The sequence below is a fragment of the Bubalus bubalis genome, chromosome 9 (genome assembly GCF_019923935.1).
Source record: "Bubalus bubalis isolate 160015118507 breed Murrah chromosome 9, NDDB_SH_1, whole genome shotgun sequence".
NCBI classification, from domain to species: Eukaryota; Metazoa; Chordata; class Mammalia; order Artiodactyla; family Bovidae; genus Bubalus; species Bubalus bubalis.
In genome coordinates, this window is record NC_059165.1 from 89,983,157 (window position 1) to 90,008,177 (window position 25,021).

General features: G+C 59.6%; 2 protein-coding genes across 7 annotated transcripts; one reads left to right on the top strand and one right to left on the bottom strand.

The window, feature by feature from the left end:
- Positions 1-362: 362 nt before the first annotated feature.
- LSM7 (LSM7 homolog, U6 small nuclear RNA and mRNA degradation associated) lies at positions 363-5,136 on the bottom strand. Of its 2 annotated transcripts, none has more exons than XM_044947901.1 (4): positions 5,044-5,136; positions 4,835-4,925; positions 1,945-2,016; positions 363-605 (listed from the first exon to the last, which is right to left on the bottom strand). In XM_044947901.1, the coding sequence occupies exons 1-4, from the start codon at positions 5,134-5,136 to the stop codon at positions 463-465; spliced, it is 399 nt and encodes a 132-aa protein (XP_044803836.1). In that variant the 3' UTR covers positions 363-462. The 2 variants fall into 2 exon arrangements, with proteins under 2 accessions (XP_044803836.1, XP_044803835.1); XM_044947900.1 differs by having other exon boundaries at positions 363-661; positions 1,945-2,012; positions 5,012-5,088.
- SPPL2B (signal peptide peptidase like 2B) lies at positions 5,089-19,916 on the top strand. Of its 5 annotated transcripts, none has more exons than XM_006047825.3 (15): positions 5,089-5,295; positions 9,521-9,640; positions 10,431-10,613; positions 11,020-11,109; positions 11,546-11,685; positions 12,166-12,308; positions 12,491-12,587; positions 12,996-13,112; positions 14,318-14,399; positions 15,224-15,298; positions 15,434-15,496; positions 15,577-15,676; positions 16,084-16,161; positions 17,366-17,526; positions 18,255-19,916. In XM_006047825.3, the coding sequence occupies exons 1-15, from the start codon at positions 5,089-5,091 to the stop codon at positions 18,495-18,497; spliced, it is 1,899 nt and encodes a 632-aa protein (XP_006047887.3). In that variant the 3' UTR covers positions 18,498-19,916. The 5 variants fall into 5 exon arrangements, with proteins under 5 accessions (XP_006047887.3, XP_044803831.1, XP_044803834.1 ...); XM_044947896.1 differs by having other exon boundaries at positions 18,258-19,916; XM_044947899.1 differs by having other exon boundaries at positions 17,366-17,593; positions 18,255-18,301.
- The last annotated feature ends 5,105 nt before the right edge of the window (positions 19,917-25,021 follow it).

Sequence of the window (25,021 nt, forward strand, 5' to 3'; positions counted from 1 at the left end):
TCACCTCTGGGGTCGTGGGCCAGGTGGATAGCAGGCTGCATCTAGTCTGTCCTTTGTGGGGTCATGGCTGTGCTGGGACATGACAAAGTGGACCCGGCTCTGCAGGACCCCTTGGGCCAGAGCATGGAGGCACTGAAAGGACAGGAGCTGCCGCTGAGAAGGCTGGCTGGGGTGTCCACAGAGGCGGTGATCCCTGGGGGGTCTCTGCAGAGGCACGACCCATCCCCCGCCGGCACTATGCACACTTGGTCACCACCAAGTCTCCGGCCAGGGCTCAAACTCTGCCAAATGAACCAAATCCCCAGGTCCGGGTTTTGCCAGAACACCAAAGCTGAAAGGAAGATTCCAGGGCTCCTGGACACTTGAAGTTTGCAATTTTATTAAGAAAACAAAAATGTAAGTTATACAAAAAAGAGTTCCATTCGGACGGGTGGCCAAGTCAGAGGAGCAGTGGCCTGGCTGCTAGGCATCCTGCTGTTGGATGAAGGGGTTGGGGATGGCCTCCATGCCGTCCTGCGGGCAGATGAGCACCACCGAAGTGCCCCTGCACACCACCAGGCCCAGCTGCCGCGTGTCCTCTGTGAGCTTGTACTGGTCGTCGGGGTCTGTGGGAGAAGAGGGGTGGCAGTGAGGCGGTGTGGGAAGATGCCCGGAGATGTGCCTGGGTGGGAAGAAGTGGAGTGTGGGGGCTGAGGGGAGGGAAGGCAGGCCAAGCTCCCACCCCCCACCTCCGCTTCCCCCAGCCCGTTGGCAGCTTCTCTGGAGATGGACGGAGAGGCTTAGGAAGAGTTCTGGAAACAGCCCTGTGCAGCCTGCCCTCCTTCCACAATGAGAACACAGCCCTGGGGAGATGGACCGAGTGCTCAGAGGGGCGGTGGGGAGAAGAAAAACCCATCTGCAGCATCTGGGAGTTCCTGGAGGGCCACCATTCACCCCCGCACCGACGGGCTGTTCCCAGTGGGGGGAGTGACAGCACATGGAGAGCTTGCTCTCAGAGACTACTGCATGATGGGAGAGGCTGAGTTGGGGTGCAACTCCCCACTCCCAGACCCTGCAGGACAACAGCTGTCTGAGCCTGCCCGTTCCCTCCTGGAGCTGCAGGGATGGGTCTGGCTGGCTCTGGGCCTGGGGCTGTTCTGGGGTGAGGAGAGGGCAAAAAGTCGCTGGACCAGCAAGCCGGGACCCCATGTAAGTGCATGGCACACACCAGCTCATGTGGTTCTCCTAGCAGCCCCACAGGGTGAGGCTGTCCTTTTCCAGAATGTCATCTGCCTGAGGACGCTGGGCCAGGACCCCGGCAGCAGGACTCTGGGTAAACCCCGAGGGAAGACAGAAAATGAGGGCGGGCAAGAGGCCCTACAGGGTTGCTCCTCCCACACAGAGGGCCTCTGCCTGGTGGCCTCTGACACTTGCGTGTGGTCGCATTTACTCTGCACCAGAGTAACGTGTACTTCAACATCGACAGTCCCTGGAGGAGCGAGACCCCCTTCTCTCCTGAACCTGGGGGCTCCATTGTGCTGCACTCGGGCTGAGCTGGTGGGCCTGGGGACTTGTGGAGACAGGGAGGGGAAAGGAAGGGGCGGGGACCCTTTGTCAGCAGCAGGGAGTTGACAGACAGAGACAGCAGGAGAGAGGGGGTAGGATGAGCCCCCTGGAAGCCAGCTTTATGGCGGCGGATGCAGCACCTTTCTAGCCCCACCAGGCAGACTTAACTCCAGCAAGTGCTCAGGGTTGGTGATGAGTGAATCCGGAAAACACTCCACTCTTGAAGTCCCGAGATGACAGTGTACTGAGCCCCACCAGGACAGTGGCAGAGCAAACACACCTGTCAGCCGTCTGACCCACCAGGCGCCACGCTCACGGTGGCTCAGCATGTGGGTGGCGGCCCAGGAACAGTAAGAAAGGCCTGGCAAGGACGCTTCCGAGCCCCACAGCTGCACTCACCTCGCATGTACTCGATGGTGCCGTCCAGCACGAGGTTGAGCAGCGGGTCGAACCCTTTCAGGATTCCACTGGCTTGTCGGAATCACCAAGCAGAGAAGAGAGATGGACAAGCATAAGATCAATGGTCATTCTGGACAAAGTGCAAGCCGCACGAGGGTGTCAGCACATGAAATTGGGGTGCCCTCACTGGTGAGGGGCCACCCCCCAGCCAGATGCAGGTGTGGCAGCAGCCTCTCCAGGGACAGGACAGATGCAGGACCAAAGGGGGAGCAAGGGAAGGGCTCCTGGGAGATGAGCAGTGACAGCTGACCCCACACCATCGCCGCCGCAACAGTCGGCAAATCCGCCTGCGCCTGTTTTGTAAACAGTTTAACTGGAGCCCAGCCGCGCTCGTTTGTTAAATGTCGCTGTGGCGGCTCAGCTGCTGCAATGGTGGAGGTGAGGAGTTGCAACAGAGACTGTCTGGCCAACACAGCTGAAAATGTTCCCTGTCTGGTCTTCTGCAGAACAAGTCTGCCAGCCCTGCCTGAGTGCAAGGCCCTGGCTCTGCTTCCTCTACTGTTTACAGCCCTCCTCAAGCCTGTGATGGCGCTCACCAAGTGGGGTGATGGACAGTGACAAATCCAGTAATACATCTGGGCACTTGGCCCCGGGCAAGGAAGTAAGCCCACACCTGGGGCTCCTCCCTTCTTACTGGGGAGATGCTGCAGCAGGTGGGTGGGATTCTCAGATGAATCCAGCATTCCCCCACCCCTCCCTCTGGTGTGGGATGGAATCCTCGATCAGACATCGGTCTGGTCAGGCTGTAACAGAGGGCTTTGTGGATGTGATCAAGGTCCATGAGTCAGTCCACTCTTAGTGAATCTAAAGGGAGGCTATGCTGGGTGGGCCTGACCTGACAGGTGAGCCATTAAAAGGATGGGCCCTTTCTGAAAAGCGAAGTTGAAAAAATGAGATTTTCCTGCTAGCCTTGAAGGACTTAACTGCCATGCTGTGGACAGTGTCCGTGGCAGGGGCGGTGGGCAGCTTCTAGGAGCCCAGAGGGTCCCTGCCCAACACTTGCCAGAAAACGGGGAGCCTGGGCCTGAGATGATGGGCTCCCAGAGACACTCCCTCACTGCAACCTCGTCAGAGACCTGAGCCCGAGGCACCCAGAGTCTGGAACCACAGGTGCTGTGAGATAAAAATGGGTTGTTGAAGCATAGAAAATGAACAGAAGGGACTTCCCTGGTGGTCCAAGTGGCTAAGAATCCATTCTGCAGTGCAGCAAATGTGGGCTCCATCCTTGGTCAGGGAACTAAGACCTTACATCCCATGGAGCAACTAAGCCCAAAAGGCATAATTAGAGAGACCTGGCCTGGAATCTGAGACCTTATGCAGCTAAATTAAAAAACACACACACAAGCGCCTTGAGCCCCATCTCCTTGTACATCCCAGAACCAGCATGGTGCCAGTGTTTGTTCAGATTCAGAGCCTCACTGGGCTGGGTACCTAGACGGGCAGGCACTGCGTTTTTAGCCACTCTGATGCTACCCAGGTGTCCACATCTCAGAGGAGGAGGGGTCTGAATCACCATCTTACGAACAAAGAAACTGAAGATCAGAGGTAGCTGAATAAGTGAAGCACTGGGTGCTCACTAAGTGTCAGGAACTTGGCTAACGACATTGCCCTGTAATTTCATCACCACTGCTGAGGTAAGTGGAGTTAACAGCCTCTGACAAATGAGACAGACTCAGAGATGGTAGCGACTTGGCCAAAGTCCCACAGCCAGTGAGCTGGGGCTCTGCCTGGACCGCACTCTGCACATAACCCTGCATCATCTTTCCTGCTGGTCTCCTCACCAGATCGCAGAGGGAGATGCAGAGTTAAAGCCTCACAGTAACTGAAAAAACCTGCCAAGCCCTGACAGCTGCTGCTGCTGCTGCTGCTAAGTCGCTTCAGTTGTGTCCGACTGTGTGTGACCCCATAGACGGCAGCCCACCAGGCTCCCCTGCCTCTAGGATTCTCCAGGCAAGAACACTGGAGTGGGTCGCCATTTCCTTCTCCAATGCATGAAAGTGAAAAGGGAAAGTTAAGTCACTCAGTAGTGTCCGACTCTTCGCAACCCCATGGACTGCAGCCCACCAGGCTCCTCTGGCCATGGGATTCTCCAGGCAAGAGTACTGGAGTGGGTGCCATTGCCTTCTCCGGTGACAGCTGCTACCAGGAGCTTATACCAAAGGACCCTGACTCGGGATGCAGAGTCAAGCAGAGCTTCCCAAAGCAGCTGAGATCTGCCTGCCTCACTCAAAAGCAAAAGGCTCATTCTTTACCCTGGAACAGTGGTGAACAAGGAGATGAGGTCTGCTTTCAACAGGTGCCTCAGGTGGCTTCGTGTAAATTGAGTATAGGGCCTGGGTTCTCAACTGGGGCAATTCTGCCCCTGCCAGGGAACACTAGGCCATGTCTGGGATGCCTGTGGTCATCAGGACTAGAGTGCTCCTGGAATCGAGTCGGTGGGACCAGAGACGCTGCTCCACACCCTACAGCGCCCAGGACGGCCCCCTACAGAGAACAATGCGGCCTTAATGTCAGCAGTGCCGAAACTGAGAAACCTTGGTGCTGAGGGTGCCCGTGGGGGGCTGGGGCAGCCGCCTGGGTGAGACAAGACCCAAAGGAAGCAGAGACCTGAATCCCAGCCCCTGTGGCTGCGGGTGAGGTTTGGGCCCCTTTGCGTGCATCAGTTTCCCCACCTGCAAAAGGGGTGTAACCGTTCCTACACGCCGGCGCCGGCAGCAGGCCGGACGAGTTGTCCGAGCCAAGCGCCTAAAGCGCCCTAAGGCATCCGTTACCGGTACCGCCTCCCGTTACTCCTCGTGGACCGTGGAGGGGGAGGGCAGCGGGGCCTCACCTTCTCTGCCTCCCTGGAACTTCACTCGGATGGTCTTGTCGATGTACTTGGACAGGTCCAAGATGCTCTCTTTCTTTTTCTTCTCTTTGTCCTGCAGGGGATGCAGAACGCTGTGAGGCGGGGAACACGGCCGGAGTCTGCTCAGTCAGCCCCGCCAGCCCCGCCAGCCCGACGAACCCCGCCAGCCCGGCGAACCCCGCCAACCCCACCAGCAGCGCCGCACGCTCACCGCCATCTTGTCGCGCCGCGTCGCTATGCGCAGGCGCCGCCACTGCGCCCTTTGTACCTACCGCTGCGCGCATGCGCGAAAGACGCAGGGCGCCTGCGCGGCGCTCTGCGCCGGGGCGTTGCTGGGAAACATCTGCCGACGCCTGTGGCGGGGACCGGGCGACATGGCGGCGGCGGCGGCGGCGGCGGCGCTGGCGCGGCTCGCAGCGGCCTTCCTTCTCCTCGCGGCCCAGGTGAGGGCGGCGCCGACCCCGCTGGCCTCGCCGGCCGCGGTGCCCCGGCTCCTCACCCCTCCCCGGCCCCGCGCAGAACCCCGCCCTGCCCGGCCTGGGGCCAGCTTAGGGGTTCCGCGCCCCCGGTGCCGGAACCCGTGGGCCTGGGGCCCGGCCGTGACCTTGCGGGTCTGTCCCCTGGCTGGTCTCCCTTCCCTCTCTGGACGCCGTTCCCAGCCGTGGTGTCACTGGGTTCCGCCCGGATCTAAAGTTTGAGGTTCCACTACCCCGCTCCCTCCCTGGCCCCTGCTGGTCTGTCTCGGGGTCTCCAGCCGCCCGCCTCTGGGACGCCCTTATCTGACTCCGTGGCCTTAGCCGGGGGCTACCCCTCTCTGACCCTGGCATCCCCTTGAAAGCGATACTACCCCCATTCCCCGTGGTTGTAGTCAACTGTCCAGCATGGCACCCAGTGTCTGGCGGCGTCCAGAAGCAGCCAGGAGCCCAGCCCTGGAGTGGGGTCGAATCTCCGCCCCATCTTTTTCTCCAGTGACCTTGGCAGGGGAGTTCCCGCTTTGAGTTGGTCGTCTGCAAAAGGAGGATAAGTGTACAGTGCACAGTCAGAGAGAGGATGTAGGGGATCACGGACGCGGGGCATGCTACTTGTTTGTCACTTAACCTCAAGGGTCGCCACTAGGGGACAGACCTGGAGATGGTTGATGTACATTACCATGAGTGCATTTTTTATTTTCCAAACCCTCCCTCTCTCCCAAATTCCACAACTCTGGAAATGGTGCCACCCTCCCCCAACAGCCCTACAAACTGGGCCATTAACCTTGACCTTTCTGTGCCAGTCCCCCAACCAATGCTTCAGGCTGCTGGGTTCTCTCCAAGGCCGCTTTTGTCCCCCAAACTCCCAGTTCATTTTCAGCCCTGCAGGAGGGCTCTCTTTCAAAGTGTGTCAGATCTTGTGTCCAAATGAGAGCTTTCTGGTGCCACTGATACATTCAGGAGGACTCTGTGATCCGGCTGACAGGAAACTATCCTTTGCTTCCAGCTCTAACATATTAAAGGCACTTTGCTCACTGGGCTCTGTTTCCCTGAATCCTAACTCCCCCCAACGTTGTGTTTCTGGTCTCAGCTTAGGGGTGCCACATTCCAGCAGCTTTCTGGCTCACCCCCTCCCCAGCTGCTTTGCCAGCCCTCTGTACTTCCCCCAGCCCTCTTTGCTCGTCTTCCTCAGCAGTCTGACCCATTGGAAGCAGGGATTTTGCGCTTTCTAAATATTTAGAAAAAGAAAAAAAAATGGCAAAGCTATAGGTGGGCGAAGGGTCACAAGAACACCACAGAAGGAACAGCGCGGTTGGCCTGGGAATGATTTTCAGAAGCAAGAAGCAAAGGTACCGGAGGGATGTTCTGGGGGATGAGTAGGAGTTTGCTGGGTCAAGAAGGTGTTCCAGGGAGAAAGTTGCAGGTGACGAGGGCAGGGCTGGAGGTGTGAGATCTGGTGATTTTTATTTTTTTAATAGTAGATATTTATTTAATTTTTATTGGAGTATGGTTGATTTGCAGTATTGTGTTAGTTTCAGGTGTACAGCACAGTGAATCGGTTATATATATATCTACCCCTTTTTAGGTTATTTTCCATATAGGCCATTACACAGTACTGAGTAGAGTTCCTTGTGCTATACAGTAGGTTCTTGTTGTTGTTTAGTCATTAAGTCGTGTCCAACTCTTTTATGATCCCGTGGACTGCAGCCTACCAGGTTCCCTGTTCTTGGGATTTCCCAGGCAAGAATACTGGAGTGGGTTGCCATTTCTTTCTCCAGGGAATCTTCTCAACCCAGGGTTCGAACTTGAGTCTTCTGTATCGGCAGGTGGGTTCTTTACCACTGAGCCACCTGAGACATACAGTAGGTCCTTGGTAGTTATCTATTTTATACATAATAGTGTGTGTCTGTCAGTCTCGTTCTCCCCTTCACCTCCTGAGAGCTGATTATTTATCTGGAGATGGTGAGAGTCCACTACAGTGGCCCATAGGACGCTCCAGTGGTTACACCTGAGGAAGGTGGAGGCCTGTCAGGCGCTCTGGCGGGCGGGGCTGTGGGGGGAGCAGCAGTGGAGCAGCTCCAGCATGGGGTAAAGGGCAGGCAGGGCGTGCGGCCTCCTTGGGCTGGGCTCCAGGGGAGTGGACTGTGCTGGTCGGAGCAGGGTGCTGGGGTGTTTGGATTTTATTCCCAGCTGGTTGAGGGTTTTGAACTTTACCCTGAGTGTGGGCAACCAAGGAGAGTGTGGGAGTGAGTGAGGAGGGCACCTGGGCCAGCTCTTCCTAGGACAGACCCCTGGGCATGGTTCTTCATGGCGCCCAAGGGTATGGCCAGCTCTCCATGGGGCCAGAGGATGCCTGCTCACCACCGTGAGCTCACTCCCTATCATTCTGTGACTGGACGAGGGATTGGACACCCCCACACCATTGGTACAAGTTGTGTATACAATGGCCAACATGGGGTCTGTTACTCAGCAGATCTGAACGCGTGGGTGCCTTCTCTGCCCCTCACCTGCCCGTGTACCCCTCCACCATCCCCCCACCTGTCCCCATCCCTCCCCTCCCCTCCTCACCCCTCTTGCATCTGCCCCTTCACTCCTTCCCTGCCCCACATTGCTCCACCTAAACATCTCTTTCTAAGCTTCCCAGGTCCTGATTACCCCACCCTCTCCTAGAACTCACCAAGTGTTACCCAGACTGCTCCCCGTCTGGACCCCTTAGCGTCTAAGCACCTGGCATGGATGCTCTCAGTGTCATCTTGAAGCGTAATTTCCCTAAAGTTCCTGAACCTGCTTTGTGGTTGTAATGCATTGGGAGGTGGCCTGTCCTTGGTGGCTTTTCTTATTCTCCAAACTGGAATGGGCAGTGCTGGAATGGGGGGAAGGAGGGGCACTGAGAGCTCTGGGCCCTTAGGAAGACCTGCTCCCAGTCCTGTACCTCCCCCGGGAGGAGACCGTATCCACAGCAAGACTGTGCTCTCTGGGCTTTGCCACAGCCCAGGCTGATATCTTAAGGGAAAGCCAGCTGTGCACATTGTGGTGGGGCCAGGGGGTGGGCTGGGACATGTGCTCTTGTGCTTCTAAGTGACCTTTTTAAATTAAAAAGAAATGCTTCTAGCCATTCCTGTGTTATACAAGCAACTCAGGGCTCATAGACCAAGGGTCAGCAGACGTTTTCTAAAAGCTTTTTGGGTCGCATGGCCTCTGCTACAACTCCCTGGCTCTGCAGAAAGCAGCATAGGCTCTGCATTCAGGAACCAGGCAGCCATGTTCCAGTAAAACTTTACTGACAAATACGGGAGGTGGGCCGGATTCAGCCTGGGGGTTGAGGGACCACAGACTCCCTGCAGTGGCCCAAGGTGGGGGCATGGCAGGGGCTCTCAGTGCGGCACGGTGGTGGGGAGAACCTGGAAGCCAGGGCTCCTAGTCCTGCCTCAGATAGAGGGAACAGGGTTGGCTGGGCAGGGGCAGGTGCAGGACGACGCTGACCTTCCCTCCCTCAAGCGCTGGTGGCAGCGCCTGCATACCTGGTCTCTGGCGCCCCATGCCCTGTAAACACAGCTTTGCCAAACACTTGACCCAGCAGCTCCAGGTGATACACCAAGACGCAGGGCCAGCTGGGGACCCCAGCCCCTCTCTGCACCACCGCCAGCTGACCCTGGCCTCTGTTCACAGAGGACCCGGCCTTCTGAGAGCCAGTCTGTGTCCCAGGCATGCTGTCCGGGCCACGCCCCTGGGGACCCCTTGCTGAGTCAGAGCCCCCTGCTCCCCAACTACAACACATTCTGGGGTGGGTGTGGGTCTGTCACCAGCACAAAGGGGCTCCTGCCTGTTGTCTCTGGGGAAGATTCTAGGGGGATACTGAGGGATACAGTCTGTCTCTCGCCTCCGGGTGGTACAGAGAGATGGATCCTGGAACTGCTGTGTGCAGAGCTGGGGTCCCGTTGGGCCCCTCTGGCTCCAAGAAGCCAAGGAGCTGGGGTGGGCCCAGGCCCTGTGTGTGTGTGGCGTGGCTCTACTCCTCCCTTTCAGCCATTGGAGCCACATGGAGGTGCGCAGATCTCCCTGAGGAGGCTTGGCCCTGCCCTCCCTTGTGTCTGCCTGAGCTGAGGGCCCCAGCTGTGCTGGCAGAGGGCGGGACCATCCAGAGCTGGGTGGGGCCATAGGCCAGCCCCTGCCTACTCTGACTCCACCCCCTGTCCAGGTGGCCTGTGAGTATGGCATGGTGCATGTGGTGTCTGAGACCGGTGGCCCCAAAGGCAAAGACTACTGCATCCTCTACAACCCGCAGTGGGCCCACCTGCCACATGACCTCAGCAAAGCGGTGAGTCCAGCGGGCGGCCCTGCGCTGGGGCCCCTCCCCACGGGGCTCTCCACCCAAGGCGCCTCTCCCTCCACTCTTGCCCTGGGTCCCGGGGGGAACTCTGGAGGATGGATCCTGGGGAGGGCCCCTGAGGACGGAGGAAGTGCTCTGCTGGGAGTCCGAGGAGGGACGTGGCCCCAGAGGAGCTCCCAGCCTCTCTGGGCCCCGGTTTCCTCAGTTGTAAGTAAAGGATTGGGACACTGCTGCGGGATGTCCCCTGTCCGGGGCATCAGCCACTTCCCATCCCTCCCACCATGCTGGGCTGGGGTGGTTGGCCAGAAATCCTTAGACAAGTGACACAGAGGTTTGCCTATCCCTGTCGTTGGGGCGGCCCAGACATGCTGCTCCCTGGTCTGGCCTGACTCCTCCCAGAGAACACGGATGCCCAGTGCCTGGTTTAGCAGGTGGATCGATTGTCATCACTAAGGCCAAGCTCCTGCCTGCCCTGTGTGGTGTCTGTGATGGGCTCCAGACGCCCTCGTCTGCCTGGTGATTGGGGTCTGTGTGTTGTGCGTCTGTGTGCACATGTGCATGCATGTGTCTGTGTGTGGTGGGTGTGGGTTGTATGTGTGTGCATGTACACATGTGTGTGTTTTGTGCAGAGCGTGCTGTGGGGCTGGCCCCCCCGACCTTGCAGTGAGGCAGTGTGGGGGTGGCAGTCACTGGTGGCCTGTGTGCCCCGTGGGGTCCTTGCCACCTGGCTGCCCGGGCCACCATCCCCTCTGCCTCTCTGAAGGCCTCCCTCCCTCAGTCTCTCCTGCAGGTGCGGGACTGGACCAGCTCCGTGCTCTGCTCTCCCGCCGACCTCCCCTCCAAAGGCTTCAGCAACCAGATCCCGCTGGTGGCACGGGGGAACTGCACCTTCTACGAGAAAGTGCGGCTGGCCCAGGGCAGCGGGGCCCGAGGGCTGCTCATCGTCAGCAAGGAGGCGCTGGTGTGGCCCCCAGGCCTCCTGGGCAGCTTGGGACCCTGGGGGCGGGACTGGGTTAGGGTTTGAGGCAGGGGTCTGCGCGGAGGAGACAGGGAGCTTGGTTTTCCGACTGTGGTCTGGAGGGGGTTGTATCCCAGAGCTGTGCTCGGGGTATGACCAGGCCTGGGGAGGATCTCTGAGGGAGTGGGTGGCGTGGGCCATGAGCCAGTCTCTTCCTCCCCGAGACTGACTGGTGCCCCCAGCTCAGCCCTGGGAGGGAGGGGCTGAACCCACAGGCTTGCCCTCCTGGCCCCGAGGACCCTGACACACATGCAGGACCCTCCCGCCAGCTGCAAGGGCCAGCCGGCTGTCGGTGGCTCGCAGTGCCCCACCCAGGGGCAGTCATCCTCTCCTGCCCCCGGCCCCACAGGTCCCCCCGGGAGGCAACAAGACGCAATATGAGGAGATCGGCATTCCCGTGGCCCTGCTCAGCTACCGAGACATGCTGGACATTTTCCAGGTAGGGCCGCCCACTTGTCCCCCACCATCTGCAGCTGGGCCAGGGCCCGGGGAGATGGGCCCACAGTGCCGTGAACCTCAGGAGAGGAGACCCCGACCCTGCCCATGTGCCAGAGACCCTAAGTGCCAGCCCCCCTCATGCCCTCCTGTTCTGGCCTGGGCTGACCAAAGGCTTGGTCGGCTTTGATGTGGGGAGTCAGATCCAGAGCAGGTGAGCATCAGCACATGAGTGAGGTGGGAACAGTCAGGGTCCCACTCTACGTTCCCTGTCTCCCCACCGAGGGACCCACTGTCAACCTCCCGGCTGCTTCACATCCCCCTGGTTAGCTTGTCCCAGCAGGGCCCACTTCTCTGGGGTCAGACGTGTTGGGTGAGGGCATGGGGTGGGGCGAGGTGGGGTCTTCCCAGCCTTAGCTCCGTTGTGCTCTCCGAGGCAGACTTTTGGCCAGGCAGTGCGGGCGGCGCTGCACGCCCCCAAGGAGCCCATGCTGGACTACAACATGGTCATCATCTTCCTCATGGCCGTGGGCACCGTCGCGCTCGGGGGCTATTGGGCTGGGAGCCGGGATGTCAGGAAGTAAGTGCCCCGTGTGTGTGGGTGGGTGCCAGCCAGGCAGCCTGGACACTGGGCAGGGGACTGCAAGAGGGGCCTCTATAGAAAGGCAGCATGACACCCAGGAGAGCCGCTGAGAGGCCCCCGGGGTTCTGGCCTGGCTGGGCAGGGGAAAGCAGCAGCCCAGGGCAGCCTGTGGGACAGCTGGGGCGGGGCCAGGGCCAGGGCGGCCCCATTGGACCCACAGCCTTCCTCCCAGAGCACCGCCACAGCCTGGCCCAGGTGCCAGAGCCCCACCTCCGGTAGTCCTCCCTGTGAGGACCAGAGCTCCCGGCGCCCTCCCGTGAGGTCCTGGGGGCAGGGTCCTCCATCGGGGACCCTCATACACACGGTGGGCCTGGACGGGGGCCAGGTACGCTGTCCCTCGGCCTGCCCCTCCCTGTGCCTGCAGCCCCAGAAGCAGTGCCGGCTGCGGGGCACCCCTTGACCGGCCCGTCTTTCCAGGAGATACATGAAGCACAAGCGGGATGATGGGCCCGAGAAGCAGGAGGACGAGGCTGTGGACGTGACGCCGGTCATGATCTGCGTCTTCGTGGTCATGTGCTGCTCCATGCTAGTGCTGCTCTACTTCTTCTATGACCAGCTTGGTGGGTCCCCTGCCTCAACGCCCAGGGCGGTGTGTGGGGGGTGGAGGCTGTGCTCCCTGCCTTCAAGGAGTGCCTCAGGCAGGGCCGCCCCTCCCTTCCCTTGGTGCGCCCCCCTGCCAGGGGAGTGAGGTGCAGAGCCCCCCTCAGCCCCTCACTGCCGCCCGCCCTGCAACTCCCCCCAGTCTATGTCATCATTGGCATCTTCTGCCTGGCCTCCTCCACCGGCCTCTACAGCTGCTTGTCCCCGCTCATGCAGAGGCTGCCGTTCTGCAAGTGCAGGTGAGCCCCCCAGGGCGGCCCGCACTGGCTCTACTCGTGGGGGTCCCGCTCTGCCGCCTGTCGGCCTCTCCCCTCCCCGTCTTGCCTCTGAGGCGCCACAGCTTCTGTGAGGCTGAGGGCCCTCTCCAGAGCCCTCGGTCAGTCTGGCGTGGTGCAGGCATATGGCAGGTGCCCCCTCAGGGCTGGCTGGGGGTTCCTGGGGAAGTGGGGATGGCTCTGAGCCAGCCTTCCTCCCCCAACATCCCATTCAGGGTCAGGCCCCCTGGGATCCGGGTAGGGGTGGGGGGCACCAGGTAGGGCAACAGGGGAATGGATGGGAGGCTTTGGGACAGGAGTTGAGCCGAGCCCATGGTGCTGGGCAGACAGCACCGTGAGGGTCAGAGTCCTGATGCCCCTGCCTGCCTGCAGGGTTCCTGACAACAGCCTGCCCTATTTCCACAAGCGCCCTCAGGTCCGCACACTGCTCCTGGCGCTGCTGTGTGCGGCCGTCAGCGTGGTGTGGGGCATCTTCCGGAATGAGGACCAGTAAGTGCAGTGCCGCCGCTCCGGGGGGAGGTGGGGCAGCAGGGTGCTGTCCTTGGGTGCTCTGACTTCCCTCGCCTCCCCGAGCTGTCTGACCTGGGCACTTGGATCCGGGCCAGCTCCCAGTTATGAAAAGCCCTGCTGTCAGTGCTCTGGACGCAGTGACTGCATGCTGTCCAGGTGCCGACCAGGCTCAACGGATGGCTGCCCAGCTCTAGCTGCCTCCTGGCCTGTCTGGTGCCCTGGGGTCTGCAATTGCAATCTGGGCGGAAGATGCCACTGGCATCGCTGCCCGGGCATGGAGCCATGGGCTCAGCAGCAGCCTGGATGTGGCCTGGCGCCACCGGGCCCACTGCTCTGCCTTTGCAAACACTCGTGTCCCCTGGGCAGCCTCCCACCAGAGGCAGCCACTGCTGGTCCCCATGTCCCTGCCCCCGCTGTTACCGACACCATCTGGCACTTTCTCTGAGCTTCTCCGGGGCCGTTAAACACTCTTGGCTGTGCTGCCGTTTGGAGCCACAACAGATTTAACTGGCAGAAGGAAAACGTGAAAATATTTGGAGTTCTCTGTACACAAAAAGAATATGAGCTCTTAAGATTAAGTCCCAGCCAGAAGGCCCACTCCCCCACTTGAAATTAGAACAGGCCTTGGTTTCTACCATGTCTGGGCACCCACGCGGGGCACCATTCCCACCAGTGCCCTGGCCTGGAGACTGACCCTGTGCTCAGATGAAGCTCTGAGGAGTAGGGGCAGGGAGGATGGAGCAGGTGGTGGGGGCCAATTTCCAGCAGGGGAGCCCCAGTACTGGAGCTTCATCAGAGCATCAACTTGCAAATTTGGAAGTGGCCCTGCCTCCTGGGGCTCCAGACTGTGTCCTCAGAACCCCAAGCCTCTATTTCCCAAGAGAGTGTGTGTGGCACCTGGCTGGGAAGGTGGGGTGTGTGTGTGTGTGAGTTTTCTTTTTCTAAATCATTTAAAAGATATTTTAGGAAAGTTTGACTCGGTAGTTGCAGAGCTGTCCTCTCCTCACCCCCTGCCCCATCCTGTGCCCCAGGAGTGAAGGCCACTGTTGCAGAGGGACGGGGCCATGGCACTTGGTGGGAGGCTGGGCACCAGTGGCTTGGACCAGGTGGCCGGGGAGGGTGGGGCCGACCGGTGGAGGCTCTCAGGAGACCCTGCCTGAGGATGAGGCTGTGCTGCATTCCAGGTGGGCTTGGATCCTCCAGGACGCGCTGGGCATCGCCTTCTGCCTCTACACCTTGAAGACCATCCGCCTCCCCACGTTCAAGGTGAGGGTCCCCCTGGGTTCGGGGAGCGCTGGATGAGGGCTGGAGCCTCCTGTGTCTGCCTGCTGCCCTCCTGCCACGTGGCCTTGCCCAGGGTCTTCTGCTCTGAGCCCGGCCCCTTGTGGGTGGTATGGTTTTTGCTTTTCTGTCCCTCTGGCCACCTTGGGCTTGAGGATTAGCACAGAGTTGCCTCCCGGCATGGCTGCTGCACCGGTGATGGCTGGGCCAAGGGGATCCTCCCTGGTGATGTTGCAGTGTTGGTGAGGTGAACAGAGGAGAACCAGGTGAAACCCACAGGCAGAAGGATGGGGCTCTGCCTGGAGCACCAGGCTGGCACTGTGACCCCGGCTGAGGCCCGACCCCACAGCGGGAACCTAGAGACACACAGGGAAATGCGAAGATGGTGCCCAAACTTGGGGCTGGCCAGTCATGGCCGTGTGTCTCTTGAGTTTTCCATCAGGAACTCAGAAGCGAAGGGGATTCCCTGTTGGTCCGGAGCTTAGGACTTGGTTCTCTCACTGTATACAGCCGGGGTTCCATCCCTGGCTGGGGAACTAGAAATTCCATAAACTGAACAATGCTGCCAAAATGAAGAGAAGCCCAGATCTTGGCTCTCCCTGAGCCTCGGCTGCCCATGCTCTGACATTCTCGTCAAGGTGGCAAGATGTTCCTTCCTACAGGGCAAGCCGGAGCCTTGGGCAGGGTTGCTGATGCATCCTGGAGGATCTGTGCATCAGCACCCTGAGTGGGGGTGGGGGCGGGGCAGAGCTGGCGGAGGTCCCCAGGTGGAGGGCAGCCCTCTGGACGCCTGGTCCGTCCGTCCGTAGGCCTGCACACTGCTGCTGCTGGTGCTGTTCATCTATGACGTCTTCTTCGTGTTCATCACACCCTTCCTGACCAAGGTGGGCCTTGCCGCAGCCCATGCCCCGCCCTTGCCTGCCTGCACCCCGTGGCCCTGCCCCAGCCTGCCCATGCCCTGCCCCTTGGTCCAGCTGCTGCATTCAGCCTCTCCTGATGCAGCGCCCCCCTTCTCTTAGAGCGGGAACAGCATTATGGTGGAGGTGGCGACCGGGCCTTCAGACTCAGCCACCCACGAGAAGGTAGGAGTATCCTGCGGCCAGGTGCTGAGTGTGCAGGGAGCAGGGCTGGCAGGTACTGGAGACACTGCCCCTCTCTGCAGCTGCCCATGGTGCTGAAGGTACCCAGACTGAACGCCTCACCGCTGGCCCTGTGTGACCGCCCCTTTTCCCTCCTGGGCTTCGGGGACATCCTGGTCCCAGGTACTGGGGCTGGGCTTGGGTGGCTTGGGGGTCCCTGGGGGTGCTGGACCAGAGGGGCTGGTGGGTCAGTGAGCAGAGGTGGAGCTTGGCTGGATGGGCCAGGACGGCAGGGAGGTGACTCCATGGAGGCATGGTCCCAGTTGCACAGACCTGCCTGGCTCTCCAGCTGCTCTGTCCCCAAGGTCCCCCCGCCTCAGGTGGCTCCTCAGCAGGTGGCTGCCGAGCTGGGGTTTGCACTGGCCTGAGGCCTCAGTCACCTGCCAGGAGTCCAGGGCGGCACCAGGCCAGCTCTCTCCTGAGCTGGGGAGGAACGCTTGGTGCCCCATTCCTCCATGGGAGCACTGTTGCCCAGCTGGGGCATGGCCAGGCCGCTGCCCACAGCTTCCGCCCACGGCCTGTCTCTGCAGGGCTGCTTGTGGCCTACTGCCACCGCTTTGACATCCAGGTGCAGTCCTCCAGGGTCTACTTCGTGGCCTGCACCATCGGTAAGCCCACCGTCCGGTCTCCCTCCTGCGTCACAGCCTCCTCACTGTATACTGTGGTTGCTGTTTCTCTTTTCTTTTTGGTCTTCTTTGTCTTTCTCTTTTCCCTTTTGTCTTCAGTTTGTTTCGTTTCCAAATTCATTGACACCGACAGGATGCTTCCTCATTTTCTGTCAAGCCTGGTGGTTTCTAAGATGGTCCAAACCAATTATCTTGTCCCACTGGGTCAGCTCTTCAGGATGAGCGGGGGTGCAGAGGGCATAGGCCCTGCCGCAGCCACCAGTGGGCCAGGCAGACACAGGCTGGCCTTCCCGGCTGGCGTACCTTTGAGCCACCGCTGTCCGCCCTCCCCTGGGTTCCTGAAGTTGGGACCCGTCCTCCATGCCGGCCCCCAGGGTCACAGTCCCCGGGATCAACCTGTCCACACGCACCCACAGGTCCTCCCCTTTGAACCACAGTGTGTCAGATTGTCCTGTAGTTCCTGTCACTGAGATCCCTAGTTTGTGTGGATGGATTGCTTCAGGATACATGGAGAGTCCACAGTCGATAATCTGGACTCTCCTAGCACAATCCTATTGCTCAGTAACGTGAAGGTGAGGGGCAGGACAAGTGGCCTGGAGTGGAGGCCTGTGCTGGAGATGGGGCTCTTGGCCTGGAAGAGAGAGTCCAGTGAGCCATCTTTCTTGTAACTCTTGAGCAGTTGCAAGGTCAGTACAGCCGTCAGTACAGCGCCGCACCCTCTGCTGGGCTCAGACTGACCCTTGCTAGCCCCTCATCGCATTTGCCTGTTGTATGTCCATCTTCGCGCGATCCCTGCACGGCTGCATTCACACAGCCCTAAATAACACCCTGTTTGTTCTGGATGACGGCGCCAAGTGTAGGCGCCATCTGACCCTTCAGGGCTTTCACGTGATCACTCGGGAAAGATTTCATTTTCTAGTTCTGTACCTTTGTTACTTTGGTTCAGATTATTCTTCTGATTAGAGGTTTATAAAACTGAGATATCGGGACACCTCTGCAGCTCCTTCTCAGCCACCCCAAGGATTCCAGGCCCTCCCATGACTGCCTCCCCAGTCTGGGGGCTGACCCCTGCGTGGGCTCTTGCCTGCCCCAGCAGGGCGGTGGGGCGTCCTGGAAGGTGGGGAGGATCGACTCCCGGTGCGTTAGTCACCATGGGGTGACACGCTGCCTGTCTCTGTCCCTGCAGCCTACGGCATCGGGCTCCTGGTGACGTTCATGGCGCTGGCCCTCATGCAGCGCGGCCAGCCCGCCCTCCTCTACCTCGTGCCCTGCACGCTGGTCACCAGCTGTGCCCTGGCACTCTGGCGCAGGGAGCTGGGCGTGTTCTGGACGGGCAGCGGCTTTGCGGTGAATACCAGTTTGCTATGACTGTCTGCGAGCAGTAATAGCCTAATAAGCCCTAACTAGAGTTAAAGTTGAGTAAGACCTCCTAGCGTTACACCTAAACCCCGCAGTGCCTTGTCCCGGTGCTGTGTTTCCTCCCCTCCTGCCACCGCCGGAGGTCGGGTGTCGCTGGGAAGCGGGTTTCCACTTGGGCTTCTCGCTGCTTTGGGGTGGGCGAGGCGCAGGCTGGGCCCTGTTCTTGTCTGAAACCATAGAGGAGTGGGACCGAGGCCGCGCCCTGTGCAGGATGGGTCGGTCCACCGTTGTAGTCCTGGAACTCAGGGATGGATTGCTGGCCCCTTGGGAAACCCCCTCCATCCCCGGGGCCTTCCTGTCTCCTGAGCCTCCAGCTCCCCCTTCAGTCCGTCTACAACTGGACCCTCCCCCAGGCTCTCCAGAAGGCCTCTGGGGCTCAGTGCCCATCATCTTCAGAGCTCTCACTCCCTAGGGCCTTGCCCGGTCCAGAGCAGGTGGGTGGGTTCTGGAAGGTTCCCGAGGGAGAACAAGCCACAGCAGTCAGGTCGCGGCCTCCCGGGGTCCCTGTGGTGGTGGTGGTGGTGGTGGTGGTGGTGGTGGTGGTGGTGGTGCAGGTCCCAGCGCAGCCCCTCTCCCGGTCTGAGCCCACCTTTGGGGGCTCCCCTGCCCTCCCGTCCACCCCGCGGCCCCGCCAACTCGCGGCCTCTCCTTCGCAGAAGGACCTACCTCAGTCGCCCTGGGCGCCTGCCCCCACCGACGGCCCGCAGCAGCCCCATGCGGACCCCGATGCCTCCCCCGCCCCCGTCCCAGGCCGGCAAACTCCTGGCGAAGACGCGGTCCCAACCCCTCCGCAGGCAGAGCAGACTCCAGAACAGTCTGCGCCGGAGAAGAAGCTCGGGGCAGACGCGCCCCCCCAGGAACCCGAACGCCTAGCGGCCCCACCCGGCCCCTCGGCCTAGGGGAGGGCGCAGACTCGGCGCCGCGCTCCGGACTGGACTCGCGCGGCCCCCAACTTGGTGCTCTGGTCTGGCCGATGCGCACGTCCTCCTCCAGCCCGCCGGCCGCACCCCGGCCCCCAGCCCTGCTCCGAGCTCGTGTGGCCGCGAAGCCCCCAGCCGGTAGAGGCCACCCCCGCGCGCGGTCCGCTCCCTGCGCGGTGGTGTCCTGGGGAGGGCAGAGCGGCACCTCCGCCGGTGGCCTCGGACACGCCCAGTTTGGTGCTTACCCTGCTGCTGCTTCCCCGGGGGTGGGGGCGGGAGAGGGAGGGGCTCTGGTCCGCAGGGCCCCCGGGGCTTGGACTGGGGTTGTCACCGATTCGGTGGGGTTGGGGCCCCGCGGTGAGCGCCCAGCGCCTGTGCTCCAGCTCCTCCATATTTTAATAAATGGCCACGACTTTTTGAGATCTTGGTAGTGTCGCCTCTTCGGGTGCGAGCCCCTCGGACTGCTCCTCCGAAGCAGGGGGGTGGCTGGCGCTAGGCCGGTGGCCCCATTTTGCCTTTCCGCTTAGAGGAACTCGGCCCCCACCCTCGCCGCGGTCACCTGCACGCTCAGCACCCCATCAGTGCACGCACCTGGGCCTCCAGCTACCGCGGGCGGGCGGAGAGCTTCCGGAATGTGGGGGGCGGGGGGGGGGCTCTGGAACTGGCTTACGTCTTCTACCTCACAGACAGGGTTCTCTGAACCTCAGGACGGAGATGCTGCCGCCCCCACGTCGGGCTGGCCAGGGAGCCACCGCCCGGACAGGCACTGGGGGCTGTGACCGCCAGGGCCCCGGCCTATCCTCCACGTCCACGACGAGAGGCGAGGCCCAGACCCTTCGACCCCACGCCGGCTCCGCGTCCCTCCCGTCCCGCCGCTCTGCTGCAGACCGGCGGGGGCCAAACCATGATCCATTCCAAACGATACCAGCGCCAGATTCATGTCTCAGCCACGCCTCCGAGGAAGAAACCATGTTTGTTTCTGAAAACAAAACAAAAAAACCCCCAGAAGACGTCTTCCACCTGTTTCTGTGTTTCCTAAACAGAACAGGTGACCCCGCGGTTGGGTGGGGGTGGCGCAGCTGGACCTGCCCCGCTCCACCCCACGGGAGCCCCTGGCCTTGGAGGCGGGACGGGGAGGCAGCCACGGGGCAGGAGAGGAGGGGAGGGAGGGTCCGAGCGGACCCCGTCCTTCCCCGGAGGACCACGCCTTCCTGTAAGCCATTTTGTACGTCGTCAATGTTCGAACGCGGATGGAATTTCTCTTTTTCTTTTCTTGTTTCTGAAGTTTGACAAATGTCAAGGAATTCAAAGCGGGATATTAGTTTCTGAAGTTTCCGTTTGCAGTTTCTGCCTTGCTTCTGTTTGAATCTTGTAATTAAACACAGCTTTTGATATTTATGCCCGGGCCTTTGATTTTTCTGTGGCTCAGAGGGTTGGGAGTAAATGGGCGGGGTGGGGCGGGGCGGGGCGGGGGTGGGGGTAGGGAAGCTGTGAGGGGAAGCCTGTGGTGTGCCGGGCCCAGGAGGCCTTGGTCCTGCAGTAATTCCTGTGTGGAGGGACACGTCCTGAGCAAACCCGCAGCCTACGTGGGTAGTGCCACCCAAGCCAGGTTTCAGCTTTGCCGCTGGACAGCCACTTGTTCTGATGAGCGGGGGCCCTCATGTGGGGAGGGGCGTGTAGTATCCTCTGTTGCCTGCGATTGATGCTGTCAGCTTGTCTGTGCTGATCTAAGAAGCAGGGACGGAATCACCCATGGCAGGAACCTCAGACTGTCGGTAAAGAACCAGGTGGTCATTGTTGGAGCCTTTTAGAGCCACATGGTCACTGTCATGACCGGCAAAATCATCAACCCAGCGATGTAACCAGAAACATCAGACAACAGTTAAGCAGACAGGTGTGATTGTGGTCAAAAACTTGGTGGACACCAAAACGTGTGTTCATGTCATTTTCACAGGTCATAACATACTCATTCAAAATAGGTTAAAAACATAGAGAACCAGGCTTGTGGACACAGCAGAGAAAGGAGAGGGTGGGATGAATTGAGAGAGCAGCATTGAAACATATATATTACCATGTGTAAAACAGCTATTGGGAATTTGCTGTATGATGCTGGGAGCTCAGCCTGGTGCTCTGTGACAACCTAAAGGGGTGGGATAGGGTAGGAGGTGGGAGAGGACATCTATATACCTATGGCTGATTCACATTTGATGTATGGCAGAAACTAACACAACATTGTAAATTATCCTCCAATTACAAATAAATGGTTGTTGTTCAGTCATTAAGTTATATCTGACTCTGCGACTGCATGTACTGCAGCACGCCAGGCTTCCCTGTTCTTCACCATCTCCCAGACTTCAAACTCATGTCCATTGAGTTGGTGATGCCATCCAATCATCTCATCCTCTGTCCTCCCCTTCTCCTGCCCTCAATCTTTCCCAGCATCAGGGTCTTTTCCAATGAGTGGACTCTTCACATCAGGTGGCCCAAATATTGGAGCTTCAGCTTCAGTCCTTCCCATGAATATTCAGGGTTGATTTCCATTAGGATTGACTGATTTGTTCTCTTTGCAGTCCAAGGGACTCTCAAGAGTCTTCACCAGCACCGCAATTTCAAAGCATCAGTAAAATAAAATATAAGTAAATAATAATGCCAATCCTTTGCTTAGCAAGAAGCTGGGCAAAGGCAGGCAGCAGCCCCAGCCATTAGACTCCTGCCTGTCCACGGGAGCACTGGGCTTCCCTTGTGGCTCAGCTGGTAAAGAATCCATCCGCAATAATGCGGGAGACCTGGGTTCAATCCCTGGGTTGGGAAGATCCCCTGGAGAAGGGAAAGGCTACCCACTCCAGTATTCTGGCCTGGAGAATTCCATGGGGTCGCAAAGAGTCAGACACAACTGAGCGACTTTCACTTCACTCACTGCCCATGGGAGCACTGGAGTATGTCAGCTGATGCCAGGCCCTCCTTCAGGCTGCAGCCCAGCTCCTCCAGGCTCCCACCAGGCTGTACCTCTCACCACATCGACAGCAGCATCTAGTGTTTGAGCTACGAAGCGGACCTGAGCATAGCAATTCTCTTCCACTAAGAGACCAGATCTTATGCATTTCTCATCCATCCACCTGCTCATTCACTCACTGGTTCACGGCACATCTGCTTTGTGTCAAGCCCTCTGCTCAGACCTGGGACACATCTGTCTATAAAGGCAGTGGGTCTGAGGGTCAGCAAGGGAGCAGCCCCCAGCTCTATCCTGTGGGGGCAGGTGTCAGGGAAAGCTTCCTGGAGGAGGTGACCATCCAGCCTGAGGGACATCGGACAGTCTGTGTGGGGCTCTGATGGGGGGGGCGTAGGTGACAGGAGGCTGGACTGTGGCATGGAGAGGGGTGGGAGTTTCCAACCAGGTGGGCAAGGTATATCACCTGCAGGTGAGGGGACTAAAATTCTAGAAAGCTCTGAGGCTGCTCTGAGGGAAGGAGGGAGTGGAGCCAGGGTCAGGGGCTCCTCCTGTGGAGGAGCTCCAAGGGGAATGCAAACGGCAAACAGCTCCCTGGTCACCCAGCTGTAGCCTAAGGGATTAGGGAATATGGTTGGTAACTGTGCCCACGAACTACCATGCTAAAGCAAGCTGTCAGGAACGCGGGGACCTTGGACCAAGTATGTAGGAGCTCTCCATACTATGTTCAGGAATCTTTCAAAACTCTGAATCCATTTTACAATGTTAAAGTTCGTTTAATAAACTACCCTGGATATTCACATACACACCGCTCCCCCCAGCTCTCTGCTCCACTCCGCTGCCCTCTGTCCCAGGTCACCTGCCCACGTGGGCTCACCTGCCCAGGCCACACCCTCTACCTGGACCGCACTGGCCTCCCCAGCGCCCAGAAAATCCGAGAGGCCAGAACCGGGAGCCCCACGTGGCTCCCAGGGCTCCCGGGGCACGGGCTGCCCACTCCCTCCCTCCGCCGGCCCAGCTCCTTCATGGGGTCCACCTGGGCTCCTGACCAGGTGCGCAGGACAGCCCACACCCAGTTGTCCTTTCGGAGCCTCGGGGAGCCGGGAGCGGCGCGGGTGGGTCTCAGGTGAGCAGGGGAAGGGGTGCCGTGTCGGGGGCGGTGATGGGGGGAGGGGTACCTCGGGGGGCGGTGATGTAGAAGGAGGGCGGCCAGCCCAGGAGTTGCCCCGGTCGGGGGAAGGCGGTGCTCCCACCTGGTGCCGCCCTCAGCCCCGCCCCATCCCCAAGGCTGCTGGAGTCCCGGTTGATTGTGGAGGGACCCGGGTCGCACTCTGCAGCCTCGGGCAGAGAGCGGTGAGTCTGGGGTCTCCCGATATGAGGTGGCCGCCCTCTCCCCACGCCTGGGTTCAGGCTGTGTAGACGGAGCAGGTGCGGTGCGGATGTGGTCCGGGTTGTTGGACGCGTCGGGCTGTGTAGACGCCCTCGGGGAGTGTGAATAAGGCCTTGCTCTGTAGACGTGGCCGGGGGCCCTGTGTTTTTCCCGATCCTGAGGGCTCCCTGTCCCCAATGGCCGCTCTCCTGCCTTCCCACCATTAGCTCGACTAAACCCGCATGGGGGGTGGATGGGGCGGCAGAAAACGGGGTTGGGGAGCAGAGATGGGGAGGTCTCCAGGGGTTTGGGGAGGGTTCCTCTGCTCGCCTCCCTGTGGCTTCTTTCAGCCAGTCCCTTGCTAGGGCGTGAAAAACCGACCAGGATTTGGGGTGGGGTGCTCACAAGGCCTGGGTTTCCAATGGGGTCGTAGTCAGTTACCTGCAGCACATGTGGTGTGTAAGCCGATTGTGCATAATTGTGTGGTCTCAAGCGTGGGGTTGCCTGTGGCTGTGTGGGGTGGTGGTATTGCCTGTACGTTGTGTGACTGTGGGTGTGCATGGCCGTGTGACTGCACTGTGAGATCCTGTATGATTTTGTGGGTGGTTGTGTGTGTGGACCCCTTTCCCAGTTTGCTTGTCTGGGAAGTGGGGATGGAGTCCCTGGGACCCCCCAGGATGCCACGTGTAGCCCTCCTGTCCCACCAAATAGCCAGTCAGGTGTTCTGATTCATTGTGATCTGATCAGGTAAAGAGTCTGCCTGCAATATGGGAGACCTAGGTTCGATACCTACCTAGGTTGGGAAGAGCCCCTGTAGAAGGAAATGGCAACCTGCTCCAGTATTCTTGCCTGGAAAATCCCAAGGACGGAGGAGCCTGGCGGGCTACAGTTCATGGGGTTGCAAAGTTGGACATGACTGAGCGACTTCACTCTCCGGTCTCTTAACTGTTGCTACTGATGCGACTGCAGTGAGGGACTAGGGGGCGGACCCCACAAGCCACCGGAGAGGAGATGTGTGTGTTCAAGGCAGGATTCTCAAAGTTCAGAGTGTAAAGTGTGGAACTGGAAGAGCCTCAGAGGGAGGCAAGCTGGGTTGCCTTTGGTTAAGTCTGGGCATCCCACTCGGCACAGGATTCATGGAGAAAGGACTGTTCCTGGTACCACAGACATGGGTGGCAGGAAAGAGACCCTGGGGGGAGCCCACGGGCACGCACAGGGGAGTGTGTCCTTCCTGAAGAAGGATGTGAAGGTCTGGGCATCTGCTTCCATCATGGAGCCCAGGAAAGAGAGAGAAACCAGCGGCAGGGAGGCGGGAAGCGCCTGTGGGTCTGTGGCTGGCTCCAGAGGAGCTGGGGCCTGGACCCAGTCACTTCCCCCCCTTACCATCTCTCTTTCTGCCCTGGGGCATGGTTTAGAGCTCTCGGTCCCTGTCCCCACGGCTCACCTGCTCTACCTGGCTGCAGGGTCCTGGGAAGCCATGCCCATTTCGTGATGGAGACCCACAGACAGGGTGGGCGACATTCCTGGATTCCAAGAACTCTGTGTGTGTGTAGGCAGGGGGTGGGCGAAGGAGACAGAGACACCTAGAGAGACAAAGAGACAGAGACAGAGATGTGGAGAGGCAGAGATAGAGACAGATACAAAGAGGTAGAGAAAGAGGGAGAGAATGACAGAGACAGATAGGAGCTGTCTCTTCAAGCCACAGTGTCTTCATCAGTAAAGTGGGGATAATCCTGCTGGCTCCCTCCCCGTGGGGGTGCTGGGAGGCTGAATTAATTGACTTGAGGCTGTGAGCCGCACACAGATCTTAGGCGCTACCTTTCTGCTCCTGGCTGCTTTTCTTTGGTCATAAGCACATCCCACGGATGTAACAGTGCGACCAGGGAAACAGCTGTTCCCCATTATCCCCATATTCATATCCCACTGAATATGCGTGGCTCTTGAGTAAAGCAGAGGATAACATGTTCTGGGTGGCTGGCTCATGTCTACATCAGGCTTTGCTGTTTTCTCCACTTTACCTCTATTAACTAAGAAAGGGGATTTCAGAATCCTGTTCATTGCAAAGACGGCACAGTGTCCTGGTACACCCTTCACACAGTGCCTCCTAGTGTTCAAACCTTGCGTTGCCAGAGCCTAGAGATTAACACTAAGAAAACTGGCCTTAGGGGCCATCCTTGAGCTTCCCAG